We start from the raw sequence: 19,195 nt of genomic DNA on the forward strand, positions 1-19,195 counted from the left end.
TATCACCATTAGTGATCCACAAATTTTGTGAGCGCTGGTGCCACATTGTATTTTCAGCATCTAACCATCGGTTCAAAGATGCTCGTATCTCCTGGATTTCAGTATCATTGCTGATAGGATGACGCTAAAGGACTTGAAGCTTCCGGTTCAGTTTTGCAATCATATTCCCTACATGACCAAATTCATGTTTATTCCAAACAGTCAGTCGGTCACGGAAGCTAGCATGAAAGTTGGTGATTGGAGCACCATCTGGCTTGTAGAGACCTTCATGCCACGCTTCTTGGACGATATCAGCACACCGTGGGTCTTGAAGCCATATGGCTTCAAAACTAAAGAAAGGTCGGGATCGTGGTTGTCTAGGTGTAAGGGGCTGTATCCAGATGGTGAGCATGGAGTAGCCCGAAGATGACATTGGAACATGATGGACAATCGCATTAGGGAATAGTGCCTTCCAGGTTATGCTGGCCAGGGCTCAGTCCAGCCTGATATGAACATGACCTTCAACAGGGTGGTTTCTTGACCATGTGAATGGAGAGCCAACATATCCAAGGTTAACAAAATTACAATGGTGATTGGCAGTGCGAAAACAATCCATTTGGCGTGTTGGCCGTAGGCAACCACCCGCTTTCTCAGACTGGCTTGTAATCTCATTGAAATCACCAATGCAGAGCCATGGAAGGTGATTTGTTTAACCAAGAGATTCAAGGAGAGTCCAAGTTTCCTTATGTTTGCTAGTTTCGGGATGCTCGTAGAAACTTGTCAACCTCCAACATATTCCTGTTGTTTCATAGAACACATGAGCATCAATAAACCAATGTGAAAATTTTTTGACATGTACCTTTGTATCCGGTTTCCACAGGAGAGCTAAGCCACCACTTTGACCCTCATTAGAGACCACAAAACCCTAATTGTAGTCCCAGTTTTGTTTCTTGGCGTTCAACTAATCTGTGGAAAGTTTTGTCTTCATTAAGAAGACACAAATGGAAGCTTCTTTTTTCCATGCTCTCTTAAGAGCATTAACTGTTCGGGGGTTCCCAAGCCCTCGATAGTTCCAACTTAATACACTCATTGGACCAGACGGTGTTGCCAAGCAGCCATCGTCTATCCTAAATTGTCTGTCTCAAAGTTTTTCAAAGTACGTGGGTCATCTTCAAGCTTCTGCTTCTTGTCAATGGAGGTTGCATGTGCATGGGACTGTTCCACAGACTTGCGTTTTGGTCCAGCCGAGGGTGAGTTATGTTTTGGGTCCATGGCTTTGTCCTCGGGTTTTATTTTTGTTTCAACAGGTGGAGGCCCAAGTCTTTTCCATGTACCTTGGGCTGGGTCCAACTTCTTTTTTGGCCCATGAAAGGGCATATGTATATTATCTTGCACGTGCATGACTGGAGTATCAAAAAGCTGGTTGTCACAGGACTGGGTTGTTAATGGGATTTTGTGCGCATGGTCAGAGGAAGAGATCATAGGATGGTCCACACATGGGGTGGTTTCCTTTTGTGGTGAGGCTGACTTAGATGGGAAAGGATAGATATTTAAGGCGTTATCAATTTTCGAGATATGGGTGTTAAAAAGATCAGTGTCAGTCAAGATTTCCGTATTTGTTGGGACAGTGTGCATGATTTGCTGCGGAAAAGTAGGTGGGTCCATATCGGGGTGGGCTGTGGTGTGTTTTGGAATATCCGGTTCGGTCATGGATGTGGGTGGTGCAGGTATTGCGACGGTAGGAGTTATCGAAGCAGTGGGTTTTGTTGCTGCTGAAGTTCCGGCAACGGTTGGTGATGGCGTGGGGTGAGGGGGTTATGGTGGTCCACTGGGATGTTTGGGCTGTGGTGTGGGTTTATCGGTGGCCATTTTAGGCTGTTGAAGAGTGTTTATGGGAACACGTAACCACGCGCTGTATTGTTGCTCCTCGGTGCGCAAAGTTTCGCCGCTGTCAGACCAGAGAGTACAATCCTTCTCGTCGTGGTTGAGGAGTCAACACCAGTAGCAAAATATCGAAAGCTTCTCGTACTGGAAAGCCACCCACTGTGGTTCTGCTTCGCTGATGTTCACCATTCTTCCTTGGCACAGTGGTTTGGTGATATTGAGTTTGATTCGTACTCTAAGGTAACGACCACGGCATTCTCCAATAGCGGACGCATCGACGTGCTCAACAATGCCTAAAGTTTTTCCGATAGCTTCGGCAGTGGTTTTATTCATGCAACGAAGGGGGAGATTATGCATCTGGACCCAAAAAGTGGTTTTGTCGAAGGTGGCGTCATCCACCGATTCCTCCCTTGTTGGCTTGTATAAACCGATGAGATATTTGTCAAAGGTCCAAGGGCCTTGCACCATCAGTTTTTGCAGATCAATTTCATCCTCAAAGATTATGAGCACTGTGTTGGAGCCCAAGTCTCGCACTTCGAACTGAGCGCCACATACTTCGCAAGGTTTTAGTGAGGGCCTCCAGGTTGACCCTCCTTTTGGTGAAAAGTTTCACGACAAGGATGCGGTTATGGCTTTCAACCATTGGAGGGAGATCTATGGTGCTGCTTTCTTTTGTTTTGAGGGACAAACGTGCCCACTGAGTTTCAAGGTCTTCCATGACAGATGAGAGAACGAGTGGCACAAGGGAAAAAGAAAAGGAGGTGAAGAACTGTAGAAGGTTTACCAAGTTTCCACCGGCGGGGAAAGGAACTCTATTCAGGAGAATAGAGATGTATTTTCATCAACCCAGGGTCTCTACGTGAGACCCACATGAGAAAAAGTTCTCTCCAAAATAAGTTAATAACCAGTTCATGTGTAATTAAACCCCTAGGGACAAACGTGCCCACTGAGTTTCAAGGTCTTCCATGACAGATGAGAGAACGAGTGGCACAAGGGAAAAAGAAAAGGAGGTGAAGAACTGTAGAAGGTTTACCAAGTTTCCACCGGCGGGGAAAGGAACCCTATTCAGGAGAATAGAGATGTATTTTCATCAACCCAGGGTCTCTACGTGAGACCCACATGAGAAAAAGTTCTCTCCAAAATAAGTTAATAACCAGTTCATGTGTAATTAAACCCCTAATAGATCAACACGGTATAAGAAATATGTTATTTTTCATGTGTACACGCGTGAGTCGCTTATAACTTGTCCTGAAATCAAATTTGGGCTCCGTCATAATTCCAAGTACGCGAATTTTGGAGGCCAGTTGCAGATAAACTCGTATCTTTTACTGCTTTTTCTTTAAGTGGCAATGGCCAATGGGTTATCTACAGTTTGTATTTGTGACGCAGTTTCTCTACAATTGTGGCTGGTGACTGGTCATGAGATTGCTAAATCTTGCATTGCTTTCGCAGTCTTCTTTATATGACAAATATATTAAAAATTATAAAATTGAAGCGACTCTGAGGCTTTTCAAAACTTTTGGGAGCAACAGTAACAACACACCCAGAAAATAAATAAAAAATTATAAATAAACAAAAAAATCTCGGAAATATTCGGCCATAGTAAGGGCAGTTCAACCAACCCTAATCCGAGCTCCAGGCGATGTATGCATTAAGGCAGCAGCTGAGGTCTGCCATCACATCAATGCCACCTGGAAACATACAGCTGATGCATGCTATCACACCATTGAAACATATACCAAGGACCATATGTGAGTTTCAAGCACCTTCTGAGGGGAGGGTGGTCTGTATGTTTGAAGGCATCAGGATGTTAAAACCATCTGCTGCAGTAGATACAATCATTCCTGGAATCTGGGAATGCCAATGAAGTTCTTTCAAGTCTTTCTGACCCTGTTTAAAGTCAAAGCACAGTTGATTTAACATGCTGAACTAACTTTTCAAGATCAAACAAAAGATATATATATATATATATTGGAAAGAGAGGGATTTACCTGGTGAACAAACAGAAGTTGTGGAGGTAGATCTGCAGGGGCATTTACTTGTTCTTTTGTTTGAGCTTTGAACTCTGCCTCCTCTTCCTCATCCTTTTCTAATGAAAGGTCCCATATTCTAGACAAGGAAGCCAAATGAGGGAACAAACCATTTATAATTCAGAAAAACATAGCTTAACAGAAGAAAACAAAACATACTTCTATTCAGAGAAGAAAAATAGCAAAAGTACAAACTTATGTTTGGATGATCCCTTCTATCAGGTTTTTCAGGCCTCCATTGCATTATTACATGTTACTTACGTGAGTTGATTGTCCGATGATGAAACAGCCAAAGTAGAGGCCTCATGTGCACTCCACTCAATGGATGTGATAGGGTGTTTATGGTATTCAAAATGTGCTACTACAGAATCTCCGTCCTGCTCACAAAAAAATCACATCTCACATCAGCATTATCAACTAATATCCTTCTTCAGTAGAACAGAAACTTGCAGTCAAATGAATAAAACCAAAGGCCTTCATATACATACACTTCTTGCTATCTTGCTCAACTAAGACACGCACCCACCCCCACCCCCACCCCCACCCCCACCCCCACACACATATAACAATAGAGCAGGATGAGACAAGAAAAAGAACACTAAGGTAAGCAGAGTAACAGAATCAAAAACCAAGTTACAGATCAACTTGGCCAGCTTTATCAAGACTAATAACAGCCCCATTTAGGAGTGTGCCAGTGACAGATCTGATTTTATAGATTTAGCAATGCAAATCATAAAATTGAAGTAGAAGAACAGAAGATTGACGTTATTTCAGATGAGGCACATGAAAAGGCAAAAAGATTGATGCTGTAATACACTAGCAAGCCTTACTTTGAGAATTTATCAACCTATTTTTCTCAAGAAAATATGAAAGAATATCCTAAGTCAGACCAGGCATACCTTGAGCAATCTGAGATCGCGAATAGAAAATGTACCATCGTCACTTCCAGATGCCAACATACAGCTAGCCAGCCTGATCAGAATCAAGAAAATGCCAAAAATCTCATTAAATAAATGCAATATGAGACAAGTAAGGATTTTCAGCTCAAGGAAAAACTGGGATTATTAAACACCTGTTCCATGAAATGACATTCACATCTGCATTATGTGCCTTAAAAGATGCTGCCGCTGACTTCCCTAAACGGGTATCCCATATTGCAATAGTCCCATCCACAGAACAAGAGGCAAACACATGAGGTTCTGTAGGGCTCCACTGCACAGAAAAGAGTTGGAACAAGAATGGTTACAGGAATGAAAAAATAAAAAGAAAACTATTGAAGTTGAATCATTAGCTTCAAATGCATATAGTTAAAACCCAAAAAGTTAAAATCAACTACTGATGCACAGTTCAAATACATACTTGCAGATCTTCAACACTTGCAGCATGACCAATAAATGGAGTAGCATCAACATTCCATGTTGCACTGGATGTAGGCTCCCACAAATAAATACAATTCTTGCAGTCCCCTTCAGACAATGAAGAACATCATCAAAGCATTAGACCATTTTCCATACATTAAACAACTAGCAATTAAAGTTTTTGTAGTGGAGAAGCACAAACAAAAATAAAAATATTATCTAACAGTACCAGATACAAGCCTTCCTGGAACAAGAGGACTCCAGTCTATAGCATAGCCTTCATCTTTGTGCTTGAACTTCATTAAAGGAGCCTGATTGAAAACTGAAGAAGCTCCCTGGGCACCTTGCGATTCCAATTCTGCTAAACTATTCAGATGAGAGCTGAAGTCCCATACCTGCTCAATAGATTAGCAATTATTACCAAAAACAAATTTCACAAGTTCAATTTTTAAGTTCATATTGTTTAATTCAATTTTTTTTTCTTTCATTTTCCAAAAACTTTAAAAAAAAAAAAAAAAAAAAAGTTCATATAAAAACTGAATTAATCATGTCATTATTTTTTTGGTAAGTTACACATACACCTAGTTGATTTTCAACTTACAAACTCACCCTCCACCCACTCTTTTAGGAGGGGGAAGTGCTATTTGAAAACTGTGCCATAATTTCCAAAGACTTTTTTATATTATCTTGAATATCTTTGTTGGTCATTGACACTTTCTGAAATTTTGAGGCACCAATGTCAGTCTGTCACTTATAATGGTATATTTCTAATAAGGGAAAAATATACAAACCTCCCTATGCTTTCCCCTTAAATCACTGAACCCCCCTAAATTTTCAATTGTAACACTTAATCCTCCTATGGTATTATTTTATGTGTAAACTGTTAATTATGTAACCCTAAATCTAAGCTCCCGGAGGTTTTGAATGAATGTATCTCTAAATCCCCCGGGTTTTTGTGCAACACAACACCCCATGTAGTACTGTTTTATGCGAAAATAATATGAAAGCATGTCATCACATGAGCAACTCACAGTTTGTTTTCATGGATGTTTAACGATTTACACATAATGATATAAAACAGTAGGGTTAAGTATTACACTAAGAACTTCCTGGGGCCGCGCGGGGGGGGGGGGGGCGGGGGGGTCTGTTTTTTGTGGTAAAATCACGGGGTTGTGTGTGTGTGTGTGTGTGTGTTTTTTCCACTAAAAAGAATGTTCAGTTTATTTACTAAATTGCACATTACACCCCCAAAGTTCCAAAATTTGATTCACTCCCCTAACATTAGGGTTTGTTTTGATTGCGAGTCCTGTCTATGACAGTGCTGAGGTGGCTGTTAAGTGCCACCTCATCTAAAAACGATGTTTTGTCCACGTCAATAAAAAAATATAATTTAATACTTTATTTTATTTTTCGTTATTTATTTATTTTTCTGGATTTTAATTAATCATTTTTTCTCTATCATCACTTTTTCATTTTCCATTTGATTTCTTAGGAAACAAACACGGACACAAGCCCAGGAAACAGATCTCAGCAAACCCAGACAAACCCAAAAAATCAAGATAAGAAACATAGCTCATCCACCATCACCTCAAAGCCTTATTCCCAAATTTTAGGGGTCGGCTATGGATCCTCAACAATGTAGTTAGGGTCAGCCACAGGTATTATTTTCCTCCATTCTATTCTACCTTAAGTCATACTCTCTGTTACTTCTTTCCTAATTGACATGTCTTTTTTTATTATTATTACTTTTACTAATGTTATTTTAGGTCTTCCTCACCTTTTTACATTCCCTCAACTTGGATCAACTCACTCTTTCTTACTGGTTCATTAATCACTCTCCTCTGAACATGACCAAACCATCTCAAGCAACTTTCCCTCATCTTTTCATCAATAGGGGCTACCCCATCTTTAAGAAAATTTCATCATTTTCCATAAGTTACTCATTTTCGGAAAATCATACAAAGTTTTCTTTGCCAAACACAAACAACTCAAATGGAATGGATTTTCCAACATTTTGTGGACATCCAGACAGAATGGATTTTTCCAACCATCAAAAAAACCCTAGCACAAACGCAATTACTTCCCACACAACAATATTTAGATCTACTAACTATAAACCCCCCAAAAAAAATTCCCTATGAAGCTTGGAAAGGTATATTGGAAAGTAAAACAACGAATTAAATATGAGAAATCAAAGATGCAAACAATCAAAGAATGTATGTAAAACATTAGATCTTGTGAAAGAAAAGTAGTGAAAAGAAAATATTAGATCTTGTGAATGAAAAGTCAAATTCAAAGGGAAAATAATAATATTAATTTTTTGTGTAAAAAAATTAAATAACGATAAGATTTCAAGAAAAACAAAATCAGATGGATATGTGTGAACTGTGTAGGCACCATAGTGAGCCAAGAGCTTAATGGGGTCCCTGGTGTAAGGACCATAGCACTGGCTGTCTAAGATGCCGTTGTTTCTATCAGATCCTCTGCAACAATAAGTGCAAGGACAGCTTTCCGAGGTCCCGTATTAAGGAATAAGTACTCGGCTGCTTGTCGGAGGACCTCTTTTTTGGGGTTTCAACTTTCACTTGCTCCTCTATTGCAATTTGTAGAAGCACCTTAATAAAGTGCAGGGCCTTCCGTATTCGTATTTTCTGTTTTTGTTGTTTAGATTGAGATCTTATTTCTTCCAACTCCACTTGTTCTACTTCATTTCATAAATGGGTTTAGATCAAGATGCAAAGAAAATCATGTTAGAATTTTATTTTACTTTACTAGTTTATGTAATTTTTGGTTTTTAAAAGATTTTTAAAAAAGTTTTTCTAGGCTATTTAGTTGATGTGGCATAATTAAATGACATGACACGTTTTCATTGGACCAACCGTCATATGTGATAGTCTTTTTTGATAAGTTCATATCTGCCTCAGGTGGCACTTAACTGCCAGCTAGGCACAAGCACGGATAGAAGGGTTCCCAATCAAAATGAACCCTAATGTTTGGGAGTGGATCAAAATTTACGAACATTAGGGAGGAAAATGAAAAATGCCCAAACTTTAGTGATGTAATTTGCAATTTAGTATTTTTTCAATAAATAAAAGATTTTAAGGCCTATTCCTACAAATGACATAGCTGCATATTATAAGCAGTTCATTATTGAGTGTCTAATTCATGAATATCTAACCACAACTTGGACACTGTTAGAAACCTGGCGATTCCTAAAGGGGATGGAAGGGCAGTGCATGGAAATGAAGAGGAATTGTAAGGAAATTGACTTGATCCAAGGTAGTCACCCCCTCCAAAGAATTTAGAGTTGAGAAAGACAATAAAAGATTAAGAGAGAAACAAAAAAATTGGTTATTCTTATTCAATGCTTAATTGTGAATCACAATGATGTATTTTTGATAAATGTGATTAGCATGCTAGACTACTACCATTTTTTCCCTCTCTTTTTTTCCCGATAGTTAATTAGTATGCTAGAATCCTAACCAACCCATTCCTGCTTATCTAACTAACTTTCCTAATCTAATTCAATCTTTGGGATCTCATTCATCTAAGGTATTTGGGGTTCGTAAACATTTTCTTTAATTAGCACCTTTCTTGGGAAAAGAGTGAAGAAAGGATGAGGGTTAGGTTTTTGATTTCAAACCTAAACAACCCCATAAATATGTGATGCAAAAGTTATTTTCATGCCCTAAACTTGAGACTCCAGAATCTGAAGTTTTATTGCCATCATTCCACGATGACTTCTGCTACATTGACAGCAAGACAAGAAAACTAACCAAAAAAGGTATCCAAATCACGAAGAAACCACAATATATGGACACGAAGTCTGACCTGCACATGACCATCATCTGCCCAAGATGCACATATATGGGGATTTTGTGGCATCGCACGAATACGATTAATACATCCTTCGTGAGCTACCTTTCGCAACTGTAAAGGAAAACAAGATAAGGGAAAAATATATATAGATTAGGAGAAGAACAGGCAGTGTAGACAGAGGTCAGTCATGAAATTAACAAAATGTCAAAGAAAACAATATGTTGCCTGCAAAATTGGTGTCCCAGATCCACCCAGCTCCTCATCTTCACCATCTTCATCACTATCACTACTCTCACTCTCCATATCAGCATCATCAGTTGCGGGTTTGGAAGGCACTAATTCACGTCTTTTCCCAGTGATGTTAGATACTTTAAATATTCCAATAGAGTTCCAAGAAGGTTTCTCTGCCTGCAGAAAAGAATGGTGATGTCAATATAGAACTTGGGTAATATTTGCGTAGAAAATATCAAAGGAGTAATTCTTGTTTTGGCTGAATTATCAAATGAGTAAATCAGAAGGTCAAACAAACTTGAACATGCCTCTCCAAAATATTCAGGAAAAAATTGCTACAGCATATTGGAGTAACATAATCCTTTTTTTTTTTAAAGGAAAAAACAAGGAAAACATAAATACATTACTGATGCACCAACACTTTGCAAAGACCAACATAGGTTTCCACATAGAGATGATTATACCAGAAGTATATTTATGTTCACTCCATAACCATATATAAAGACATCAAAAAACAAAGCTCACCTGAGTCCCCGCTACAAAATACACTGTGTGTGGGAACTCTGTCCGAACCAATCCCAGTGTATCACGCACAACATCAAAGCTGTCAAAACAAATTTTTTTTTGATAAGCAAAGCTGTCAAAAATGATTTCATTCTAACAGTAAATAAGACTTCTTAAAAAAATGAATTAAACGAGAGAGAGAGAGAGAGAGAGAGAGAGAGAGAGGGGGGGGGGAGCTGCTTATGCCACCTATATGCCCAACAAGCAGTTTTTATTGGTCCCGGAAAAGAAAATATCAAAAATAACACATTCTTTTTCACTTCCTGCAATCTCTAGTCAGAATAAACCACTAAGGTGTGAAAATAATGTATGCATCAATCTTAACAATCATGTACAAAACCTAATCTTTCAAAACTAATTAAATTCTAATACTGAACTAAATAACAAGTCACTAAATTTTCAATTCGAAACTTTCTGAGTTCCCCAATTTATCAAAAACTAAATAACAAATTTACTAAATTTTCAGCTTGTTCACATCAATAAGAGAATTAAAAATGTATATTTTCCTTAACCCACCTAGTATTCAACAAAAAGATCACTGTTTTATGTCTATTTAAGCTTCTGTTCAATTTGAAACTTTCTGAGTTCCCCAATTTATCAAAAACCCACCACTCAAAACTCCAAATCCTACTCTTTTTTCCTCTACTTTCCCATTAACCTAACAGAAAACAAAGAGAATTAAAGGCACCTCAGGCAGGGCCACCCAATATGGAACGCGTGGAGTGAATTGTAAGCAGAAGGGTCACACTGAAGCTCCTCTCCTTCCTCCAATTTGTCCACACCTGGTTGCCACACCTTCGCCGGCATTGACGGTATCGTAGAAGACGACGAAGACCCATCTCCTTTTTTCGAGTCCTGCACACAAAATCACAGATGGTTGTAAAAAAAGTGAACCCCATTAACTGAAATAACTAACCCAATAACGGTAAGGAAGAAAAAAAATTGAACCTTGTTCTTTCTCTTGGCTTTCTTTGGGTTTTTTAGGCTGCGAACCATTTCTGGGTCTCTTTCAGGGACGATGGTGGTGCAGACAGAGTTATGTAGAGGAATGAGCTGTGGAAGGGTTTTGGTTCAGCTAGGGGTTTTCTTTTATACGCTTGTGAAGAAGTACCACAATATTTTTGGGTATTTGTAAGAGTTACCTTTATCTTTTGTGGTATTATATTTGTTTACATACATTTGTAGCAAATGACAATTAAGGGCTTCGAATTTAGTTTTTTTTTTTTCCCCCAATTCTTTTCGACTTAAAATACAAAATAATACACTTTCAAATTTGAGGTAATTTTTATCTCAAACAAATTTTTTGAGGTAATTTTGAAGTTTTTTTTTTTGGAGAACCATGTAATTTTGAAGTTGATCCTTCAAATTTTAAAGTTTGATTTTTAATCCTAATGTTTTAGAGCTGTTTTTAATATGTCCGTAGATGTTAATGATGTGACCATTAAATGCCAATTAAGAAAAATTCTAGTTCTATAACTTATTTTTCACTCATTTTCACAACTATATAATATGGCTGACTGTGAGTGATGGAAAAAAAGTGATGGATTTATATAAAAGTGGCAAGTAATTAGTCACAATTTATTACATAAGATAATTATGAAAAAAAATGTATGATAAATGTTATGGTCCTAAAATAACTCTTTTTAATTCATGCTTAAGTCACGTGGAAGGTGATTCCTTAAAAATCATACAGGCACTCAATAATCCAAAGCCCAATAGAACTCAGCTGGGTCACATTATTAGTAATATCCAAAAATTAGGTGATGACATGCAGTTTTGTAATTTCATTCATACATGTAGGGGGGGTAATAGGTTGGCCCACTCCCTTGCAAAGAGAGTAGTTTTAGCTGCTGATACAGATGTGTGGTTAGAAGAATTACCACAAGACTTGGTTAATGTATTTCAGTTTGATTTATCTTAATAAAGTTGACTTACCTTTCCCTCAAAAAAAAAAAAAAAAAAAGTCATATCAATTATCAACATTTGTTTTATTTATTCATCACATAATTCTTTTTATTTATTTTATTTTATAAATTCAACATATGAGTATATGACACGTAGCTTCACATCATTCATTTTTTATTTCTTTTTTCTTTTTTCTTTTATTTCTTCTTCTATTTTCTTTAGCCTTTTTCTACTTGGGTTGCATTGAGTTGCTAATATTCTTATATAGTGATGACCCTTTGGGCTAGCCTTTGCCATCGTTGGGCTCGGAACAATCTTTTGATTTGACTCATTTTTCTTAAATCTCTAGCTTAAAGTTTGTGATTGATTTAGTGGTTTGGAGATTAGGGCCAGGGGTGCTCAGTTGTGAGGGTTTCTGGTGGTTGCAAGTTTGTAACAGTCTATTTCATGGTCGAAAGGTTATTTGGTTTGTGCTTGGATGGGTTATGGCCAATCTGTTACTGACCAAGCCCGTAGATTCCTATTTGTTTGTTTCCATACAAAATTGTTCAAAAATAAAAGGCTTTGTAGAAATGAAATCGATTAAGTTTATGGTCGAAAAACATTGATTAATTTGTTTTGAATTCAATGTTATATGTTTTCCTGGGTTTTGAAATGATGAGAATTTGCCTCTATTGATTTGACTTTAGTGAAAACATTTTGAGATAATAGGGTAAGGATTGGCTCCAGTGCATAAAGCACTAGACCTGTTGAAATATTGACATGTAACAACCTGTTGAAATATTAACATGTAACAAATATTTGACACGTGTTAGCATCCCCAAGCTAGTTTCGAGATAATATTATTTGATATTAAAGCAAAACTTAGGTTTATGATGAGCAAATGAGTAGAAGGGTGACCCCCCTCAAAATGCTCTAAAATGTTAGGGATTAAAATATAAATTTTAAAACTTTATGGCTTGTTTGGAAGTTTAGAGAGTGAGGAGAGTAGAGGGGAGTAGAGGGAAGGGGAGTAGTGGGGAGGAGAGTAGAGGAGAATGATTCACCTCCACCTTATTTGGATGTTTTTAAAATTAGTAAGGGGGAAGGGAATAATTAGCCCTTCCCCTTGTGTAATTTTGTTAATATAATAAAGGTAAATTAGGTAATTTACTTGGTCAATAGTTTATATACTCTACTCCCCCTCCAAATCTCTCCAATTTGGGGGAATTAAAATTGGGAGACTAGAGGGAGTCCAAACCCCTCCAAACTCCTCCAAACCCCTCCCCCTCATTTTTTAAAAAACTTCCAAACAAGGTAATTGCATTACTCTCCCTTCCTCTACTCTACTCCCCCTCCTTTTTTAAACATCCAAACATGCCATTAGGGATCAAGCTCAAAATTATCTCAAATTTAAATAGCATTGCAATTTAGTCCTTTTTTCCCCCAATCAGAAGGGTAAATAGGAGCGAGCGGTGAGACCTACCTGGACGTGACACTATATATTTGTCTGTATCCACCGATAAACCTTTTATGCACCGAGAAACAAATATCTAACAGCAATAAGGAGGATTTCAGGGGCTTGAACATGGTGAAAGTAATAGTAAACTCCAATTATATATGCAAAAATATTAATTAATTAATTGTCGTATCCCCACGGTGTTATATCTTAGTTTTTCAAAAATTTTCATGTTGCTGTGTCTCATGTCATGTCATGCCGTGTATGTGGCTGTGTCCATGCTACTTAGGACAGAAGTTGCTGTGGCTGTCATGATATATTGCTGCCTCCTTAAGAGGTCCTGAAGTGTTGGACTTGATGATATTACCTATGTTTGATTTCTTAAAACAGAATCACATACAAGTTGCTTGAAGATAATTTGTGGTGTATTTTGTTGTTTTTAAACATGTATACAATGTAGTTATATTGGCTTAAAAGAAATTTGTGTTTGAAATTGAAAAATACATTGAAGCATTTTACATATAGTCTAAAGAACAGAAAATTCTCATGAATACAGTTGGGCCTGGTTGTCCACATTTACTTTCAACTGAAAAAAATGGAGAGAAGATTTGTAAAACATCTTGGATACAAAAGAGTCCCTTGGCATGATGGCTGTTACATTTATTTACAGAATCTTCTATCTGCAGTTCCAGAGTTAAGAAAATCATGTTAGCATAAATCGAGTGAGGTGCAGATAAGCTGTTAACCTCTTAAAATCACAAACTTGTTACTATGTTAGGATGCATGTCTATCATGTACTGGAATGAACCTAGTCTATGACCTTATTCTTTCCATTTTGAGAATTTGGGCTATTTCCACATAAACCATTGTCTAAGTGCATGTGTTCATGAAGATATACTGCAATTACTTGTATTTAATCTCTACTACATGTAAGGGAAGAGCACTTGATACTTATCCATGCAATCTGTGAGGACTGTATCAAAATATAGTTAGGCTGTCACTCAATAAGAAAACAAATGCTACAACAATTTGTTTATCCAATTTCCTAGTGGAGATGATGGTAACATACTGCATTAAGTTTGGCAGATCCATACGGTTCAAGGCGAGCCAAGGTATAGATGATTAAGTCATACAACACAAATTCAAATTGATTGAGAAGGATCTGCATACCTGTAATTTCTTTTTCTAGTAAGGAGAACAAGTATTCCAAATCCCAGCATGATTGCAACTTTTATTGCCTGAGAAAGGACAAGTATAATCTTAGTATTTTTAATTATGGACCAGAGAAGAAGTCATTCAAGAGCAGTTCAAATAAAAATGAAATGACCTGTCCCACTGGTCCTCCAGAAGTTTCGATATCCTCCGAATTCTCAGGTTTTGATTTTCCAATTTTTTGGCACTCCTTCTTGTCTTTATCAGCCTTAATAACAGTTCTGGCGTCCACACTATGCTGAAGATGATGTAAACACATTAATTAGATTATCTCATTACCAGCTTTGAAAAGGAAAAAAAGAAGGAACCTTCTCCAACATGTCAGGTCCAAGGTTCTGATGGAAATGCTTCAAAAGAAATAGTAAGAGTGATTATGTATAACAACATATTGAATCTCAATACCACAACTATGCAAGTAGCATATGTCAAAGCAAGAAGTAAAATCTTGTTAAAACATCTGGCAGCAGGACAGTACAGGGCAATGGCTCACCATGGATCATACTATGTGTGAGAAATGGATTTAGTTGCTTTATCATATGATTGTTTCTACAACTGGTCTCATGATACATCTGTCCTGACAGTTGCATTTTAGCAATGCCTCCCAGACTGCCATGAAGGATGTAAGCTTACAAAAGTGAATTTTTTTTCATTAAGATTTAGAGCTAACAATTGGTTACCATCTTGACAATGTTAAGTGTTTGACATATTATGGACCAAGTGGTCCATACCAATTGTAGGCCCATGTACTTGTAAAACAACCATATTAACCTTAGGTTAGTTTATGGTTAGCCTAGAGTTAGTCATATATTCTCTAGTATATAAACCCTACATTGGGATCATTGTGACACAAGTGCTAAATATAATATGTAGCCGTCAAGGGCTTTATCACTGTGGACGTAGGCTAAACCATGTAAAACTTTGTGTGTGCTCTCTCTTTTATGCTTCCTTTCACATTAAAAAAGTAATGCTTTCATGATATTTAACATCTTTAGCAATTTGATATCAATTGTCTACTTAGATGGGGAGTTCCATGACACATTAACTGTGTTTTAAAAATGAACACTAAAAACATCCCCCGTCTTCTGACAAAACCAACAGAGACCATTCACGTTTTTTGTTTACCTTTCTTATGCTTAATTACTTCTATTTCATACACTCTGTGACACCAGTAAAATCAGAACATTGTGGTTGTATTTGGTATCTTCTCAATTTTTAAACATAGATTTATATATAGTGAAAGATTTATCAAGTACCAATTTCTTATTTAAAGGAAGAATTTCTTGAAAAGGGAAAAGTTTTAATTCCTTTTATTTAAGTTTACAAATTTAAACTCAATTATTTGCCAATGTAACAAGCAATCAAAAAAATTGGGGAAAGCACACCCTTGGCACAATGGTTACTTCACAAGTATAAGTGCTTGTGGGGTATGGGGAGCAAGGGTCGGAATTCAAGTCTCTAGAAGGGAGCTTCACACACATATACACTTAAATTAAGCTAGAATAGAATTTTTATCTTGTATAAAAATAAAAAAAAGAATTGGGGGAAAATTCAGATACCTTCTCCATATTTTCTTGCATAGAAAGATTCACATTTCCTTGATGGACCTTTGGCTTAGTACTGCAACCTCCCATTAGATCCATGACTTTTTTACCACCAGTTGTCACACACAGCTGTCTTGCTTCATCTGGAAATATCCAGGCACCAGAGTTTTTAAATAAGTAATGATTATCTTCACAATAATGTACTGATTCCAGTTTATGGGTTGAAGCTCCTTGAATATTGAATTCTTGTAAATTTGTAAATTGAATTTCCCTTCTACTCTCCTCTATAACTGGATTGCCACAAGAATCTTGCTTGCCAGTGAACAAACTAAGAGGGTGTCCACCTGAATACTCATCAAGGATCCTCCATGATACTGTAGCCGTTTCAGATGTGGATATTCTCATCAAATCTTGATGAGATTTCTCTTCCTCTCTACTGACTTCTTTATGAACTACATGGAATTTATTCTTAAGACTTGACTTTGTTCCTAATATCTGAAATTTCTTTGTGTTCAACTCCTCTAACTGTCCAGTGTCCTGAGATAATTTACTCCTATCTGAAGCACCAAGTAAATTAATTTGCTCTCCTCTTTTTCTGATATCTGTTGGGGTATGTTGCAACTCTTCTGCAAGAAAAAGATTAATGACTCTTCCTGATATTGACTGTTCAGTCTTAGTAATTTGTGTCTTGCCTTCATTTAAGTGCTGACTTTTCAACTCTATTCTAGACTTACTTGTTTGAGATCTTGTTGGTGGAGATTTGATGGGAGACCTCATATCCTGCTTGAAATCATGAATTACGAATCATAATTGTAGGAAACAAGATATAAAGAGAATATTAGTGAAGTAGCATACTAAATTTACCTGAGCTAGACCACTTTCAAATGCACTTATCATATTCTTCACATTTCTAGGAGATTTCCCTAGCTGACTCTGCTTCTGAATGTTATGACCACTATCTTCCCCCAGATTGTGAGGTATTGAATTGTTTGAGGCAGCAACATCTAATCGAGAACCTCCCAACAATAAGGAAGTTTCATTGGAAGAAATTGCTTCTGTAGGAAAGTCAGCAGGCAACGACTTGCTCTCATTCTTCTCAACTAGCTCCTTGTGACTTAGATGGACATCAACTCCTTGTGGCGCAGAAATGGTTGATGAAATCTCTTCATATCGATCTGCATCATTCTAAACAGGTGAAATAACCATTAAAATAATAAATGATACTGTACCTTTTTTTAAAAGAATTAAAAGATCACACTACAAAGTGGTAATACTTAATGGGGTTAACTGCTTTTGATCGTGATGAATTCCTTTTATGCTCTCAGCACCAGATTTCTCACCCTTGCAGAAAGAAAGAGGATTTGATACCACTTTGGAGGCTACCTCTTTGACACTTACTCCTTCAGTTTGAAGAAGGCTTCTTTGAGAATCTTGAGAACATGGAGCACTCAAAACATTGAGATAAAGCCTTTCAGAAAATATGCATATAATACCACATTGACAACTAAAATTTTTGTCATTATTTCTTCCTATTACATTTCTTTTTCTGCCGTTTAAGGTTTTATTTATTTATTTTGGCAATCAGGTAAGCAAAATCTGACCTGAGACCTCATGCCTGAAGCCCAAAGATGATGCAACACTACTACAAGCAGTAGTAGCACCCTGTGAAGTTCTAATACTGCTATTGAGAAGCTCATCTTGTTTCTTTTTCAATGCAGATTCTCTCTACGAAAAAATGTAAAAAGACATACTAAACAACAGCGAAAATAAACAATTCATTCCACATAGATAAACAGCAATGCAAAACAAAAATACATGTAGATATCATTCTTCACAAATGAAATAGAATAAAATATACTAGCAGTCAGGAGAACTTTGAAACTGGTCAATAATTACATTATTGAAAATGAGGATAGAAAGAAGATACTGTACCATCATACGAATTCGGCTACGTTCTTCTTCACTGAGGACAAACTGCAACTTCATATGTATGTGACCGCCTCCTTCTAGGGGAAAAAGGTCATCCCAAAGACCTTTCTCCACAATAGACTTGATCTCAACCCCTGTCCCAAAACACATTGATCCTCATCTGCTTTTATTCTAGAATAAGTAAATGATTTCAAATGGGAAAAGTTTCTACAAACCTGCATGAGATATTTTGATCCCATCAGCATCCTGAAGTGTAACAATCAAATTGTCACGAAGAGATGTTAATGGACTGTAAAAAGTGAAAACAGGCACAACTTTATCATCATGCCCAAGAAAATAACGTAACAAAGATGAAAATCAACACACTATTTTGAATAGTGAATAATATAAACATTACAAGGAGAAGTCTCCCTTGTCCCAAATTTGGTACTCTATTTTCCCCATGGAAACTGCATTTAAAATATATACCTTATTAATTTTGAACCAAAAAAAAGAAGAAAGAATCAAAAAGAACATTGTAGACATCTATGAAGGAATATTAAATTAACTTAAAAAGAAGTAATAAGTGCCAACCTTTTATGCATATTGATGAAGAAGCTAATGCATGTGGTAGCCCCATGAATTCCAGAACTGGAGTTAATGATGTATGAAAATTAGATATTAAAATAATTCATGAGAACAGTTACAAGAGACAGTTGTTAACACCTGAAACTAGGATGATTCCTGGCATTGTATGACAACAAATTTGATCAAGAAAGTTGTTTCTTTCAAGTTGAAGTTTTGAATGTTTGCTTTAAGCAAATGCAAAGGCTTGTATCCTGCAGAACACGGGTTGTCACAGAGAGAGATAGAGAGACATGGGATTGGATTGGAAGGAGTGGATATGGTTGGACTTCAGGGAAGTAACAAAGGTGGGGTCTGCAAAATATTTTTTACCAAATAAACAACCTCAAATGTTGTGAAGCAAATCCCAATTTTTGTCTCTCTCATGGCTTGCGAGTCCTGACTAGCTACTCACTTCTAAGCTAGACTTTTTAAACAGCTTCCTAAAGTAGTAAAATTATAAAAAATTTTGGGTTAATTTTGAATTTTATAATGGAGTCGATTGGCTTTTAATAGGGAATCGAGTCACTTTTAATTTAAAAAACATTTGTCTATTAGTTTTTGTTATTTTCTAATGCAAGTGAGAGTGTGAGACTCATTTGAAGCCTCCTTAACAAGTACATAAGGATACCCGTCAACAAAAGCCTATAAAAAAATGTGCTTCATTTTATTGTTGATCAATATTAGACTATTCATGGTTTG

General features: G+C 36.9%; 2 protein-coding genes across 3 annotated transcripts; both read right to left on the minus strand.

Moving 5' to 3' along the window:
- Positions 1–3,277: 3,277 nt before the first annotated feature.
- LOC112025650 (protein HEAT STRESS TOLERANT DWD 1) lies at positions 3,278–10,950 on the minus strand. The gene is made up of 12 exons (XM_024058327.2): positions 10,814–10,950; positions 10,554–10,720; positions 9,827–9,905; positions 9,296–9,478; positions 9,083–9,181; positions 5,481–5,646; positions 5,253–5,359; positions 4,966–5,105; positions 4,793–4,865; positions 4,155–4,270; positions 3,855–3,972; positions 3,278–3,753 (listed from the first exon to the last, which is right to left on the minus strand). Exons 1-12 carry the CDS (start codon positions 10,859–10,861, stop codon positions 3,622–3,624), a joined length of 1,428 nt encoding a protein of 475 aa, XP_023914095.1. The 5' UTR covers positions 10,862–10,950; the 3' UTR covers positions 3,278–3,621.
- Positions 10,951–13,688: 2,738 nt separating this feature from the next.
- Positions 13,689–18,991, minus strand: LOC112025649 (uncharacterized). 2 transcript variants are annotated; one of them, XM_024058322.2, is made up of 13 exons: positions 18,596–18,991; positions 18,464–18,520; positions 18,288–18,339; positions 18,106–18,179; positions 17,894–18,024; positions 17,563–17,686; positions 17,236–17,391; positions 16,826–17,136; positions 16,696–16,741; positions 15,977–16,587; positions 14,536–14,658; positions 14,379–14,446; positions 13,689–13,888 (listed from the first exon to the last, which is right to left on the minus strand). In XM_024058322.2, exons 1-13 carry the CDS (start codon positions 18,618–18,620, stop codon positions 13,885–13,887), a joined length of 1,782 nt encoding a protein of 593 aa, XP_023914090.1. In that variant the 5' UTR covers positions 18,621–18,991; the 3' UTR covers positions 13,689–13,884. The 2 variants fall into 2 exon arrangements, with proteins under 2 accessions (XP_023914090.1, XP_065638000.1); XM_065781928.1 differs by lacking the exons at positions 17,236–17,391; positions 17,563–17,686 and having other exon boundaries at positions 16,826–17,146; positions 18,596–18,989.
- Positions 18,992–19,195: the final 204 nt, after the last annotated feature.

The sequence above is a fragment of the Quercus suber genome, unplaced genomic scaffold (genome assembly GCF_002906115.3).
Source record: "Quercus suber isolate HL8 unplaced genomic scaffold, Cork oak 2.0 scaffold_283, whole genome shotgun sequence".
NCBI lineage: Eukaryota > Viridiplantae > Streptophyta > Magnoliopsida > Fagales > Fagaceae > Quercus > Quercus suber.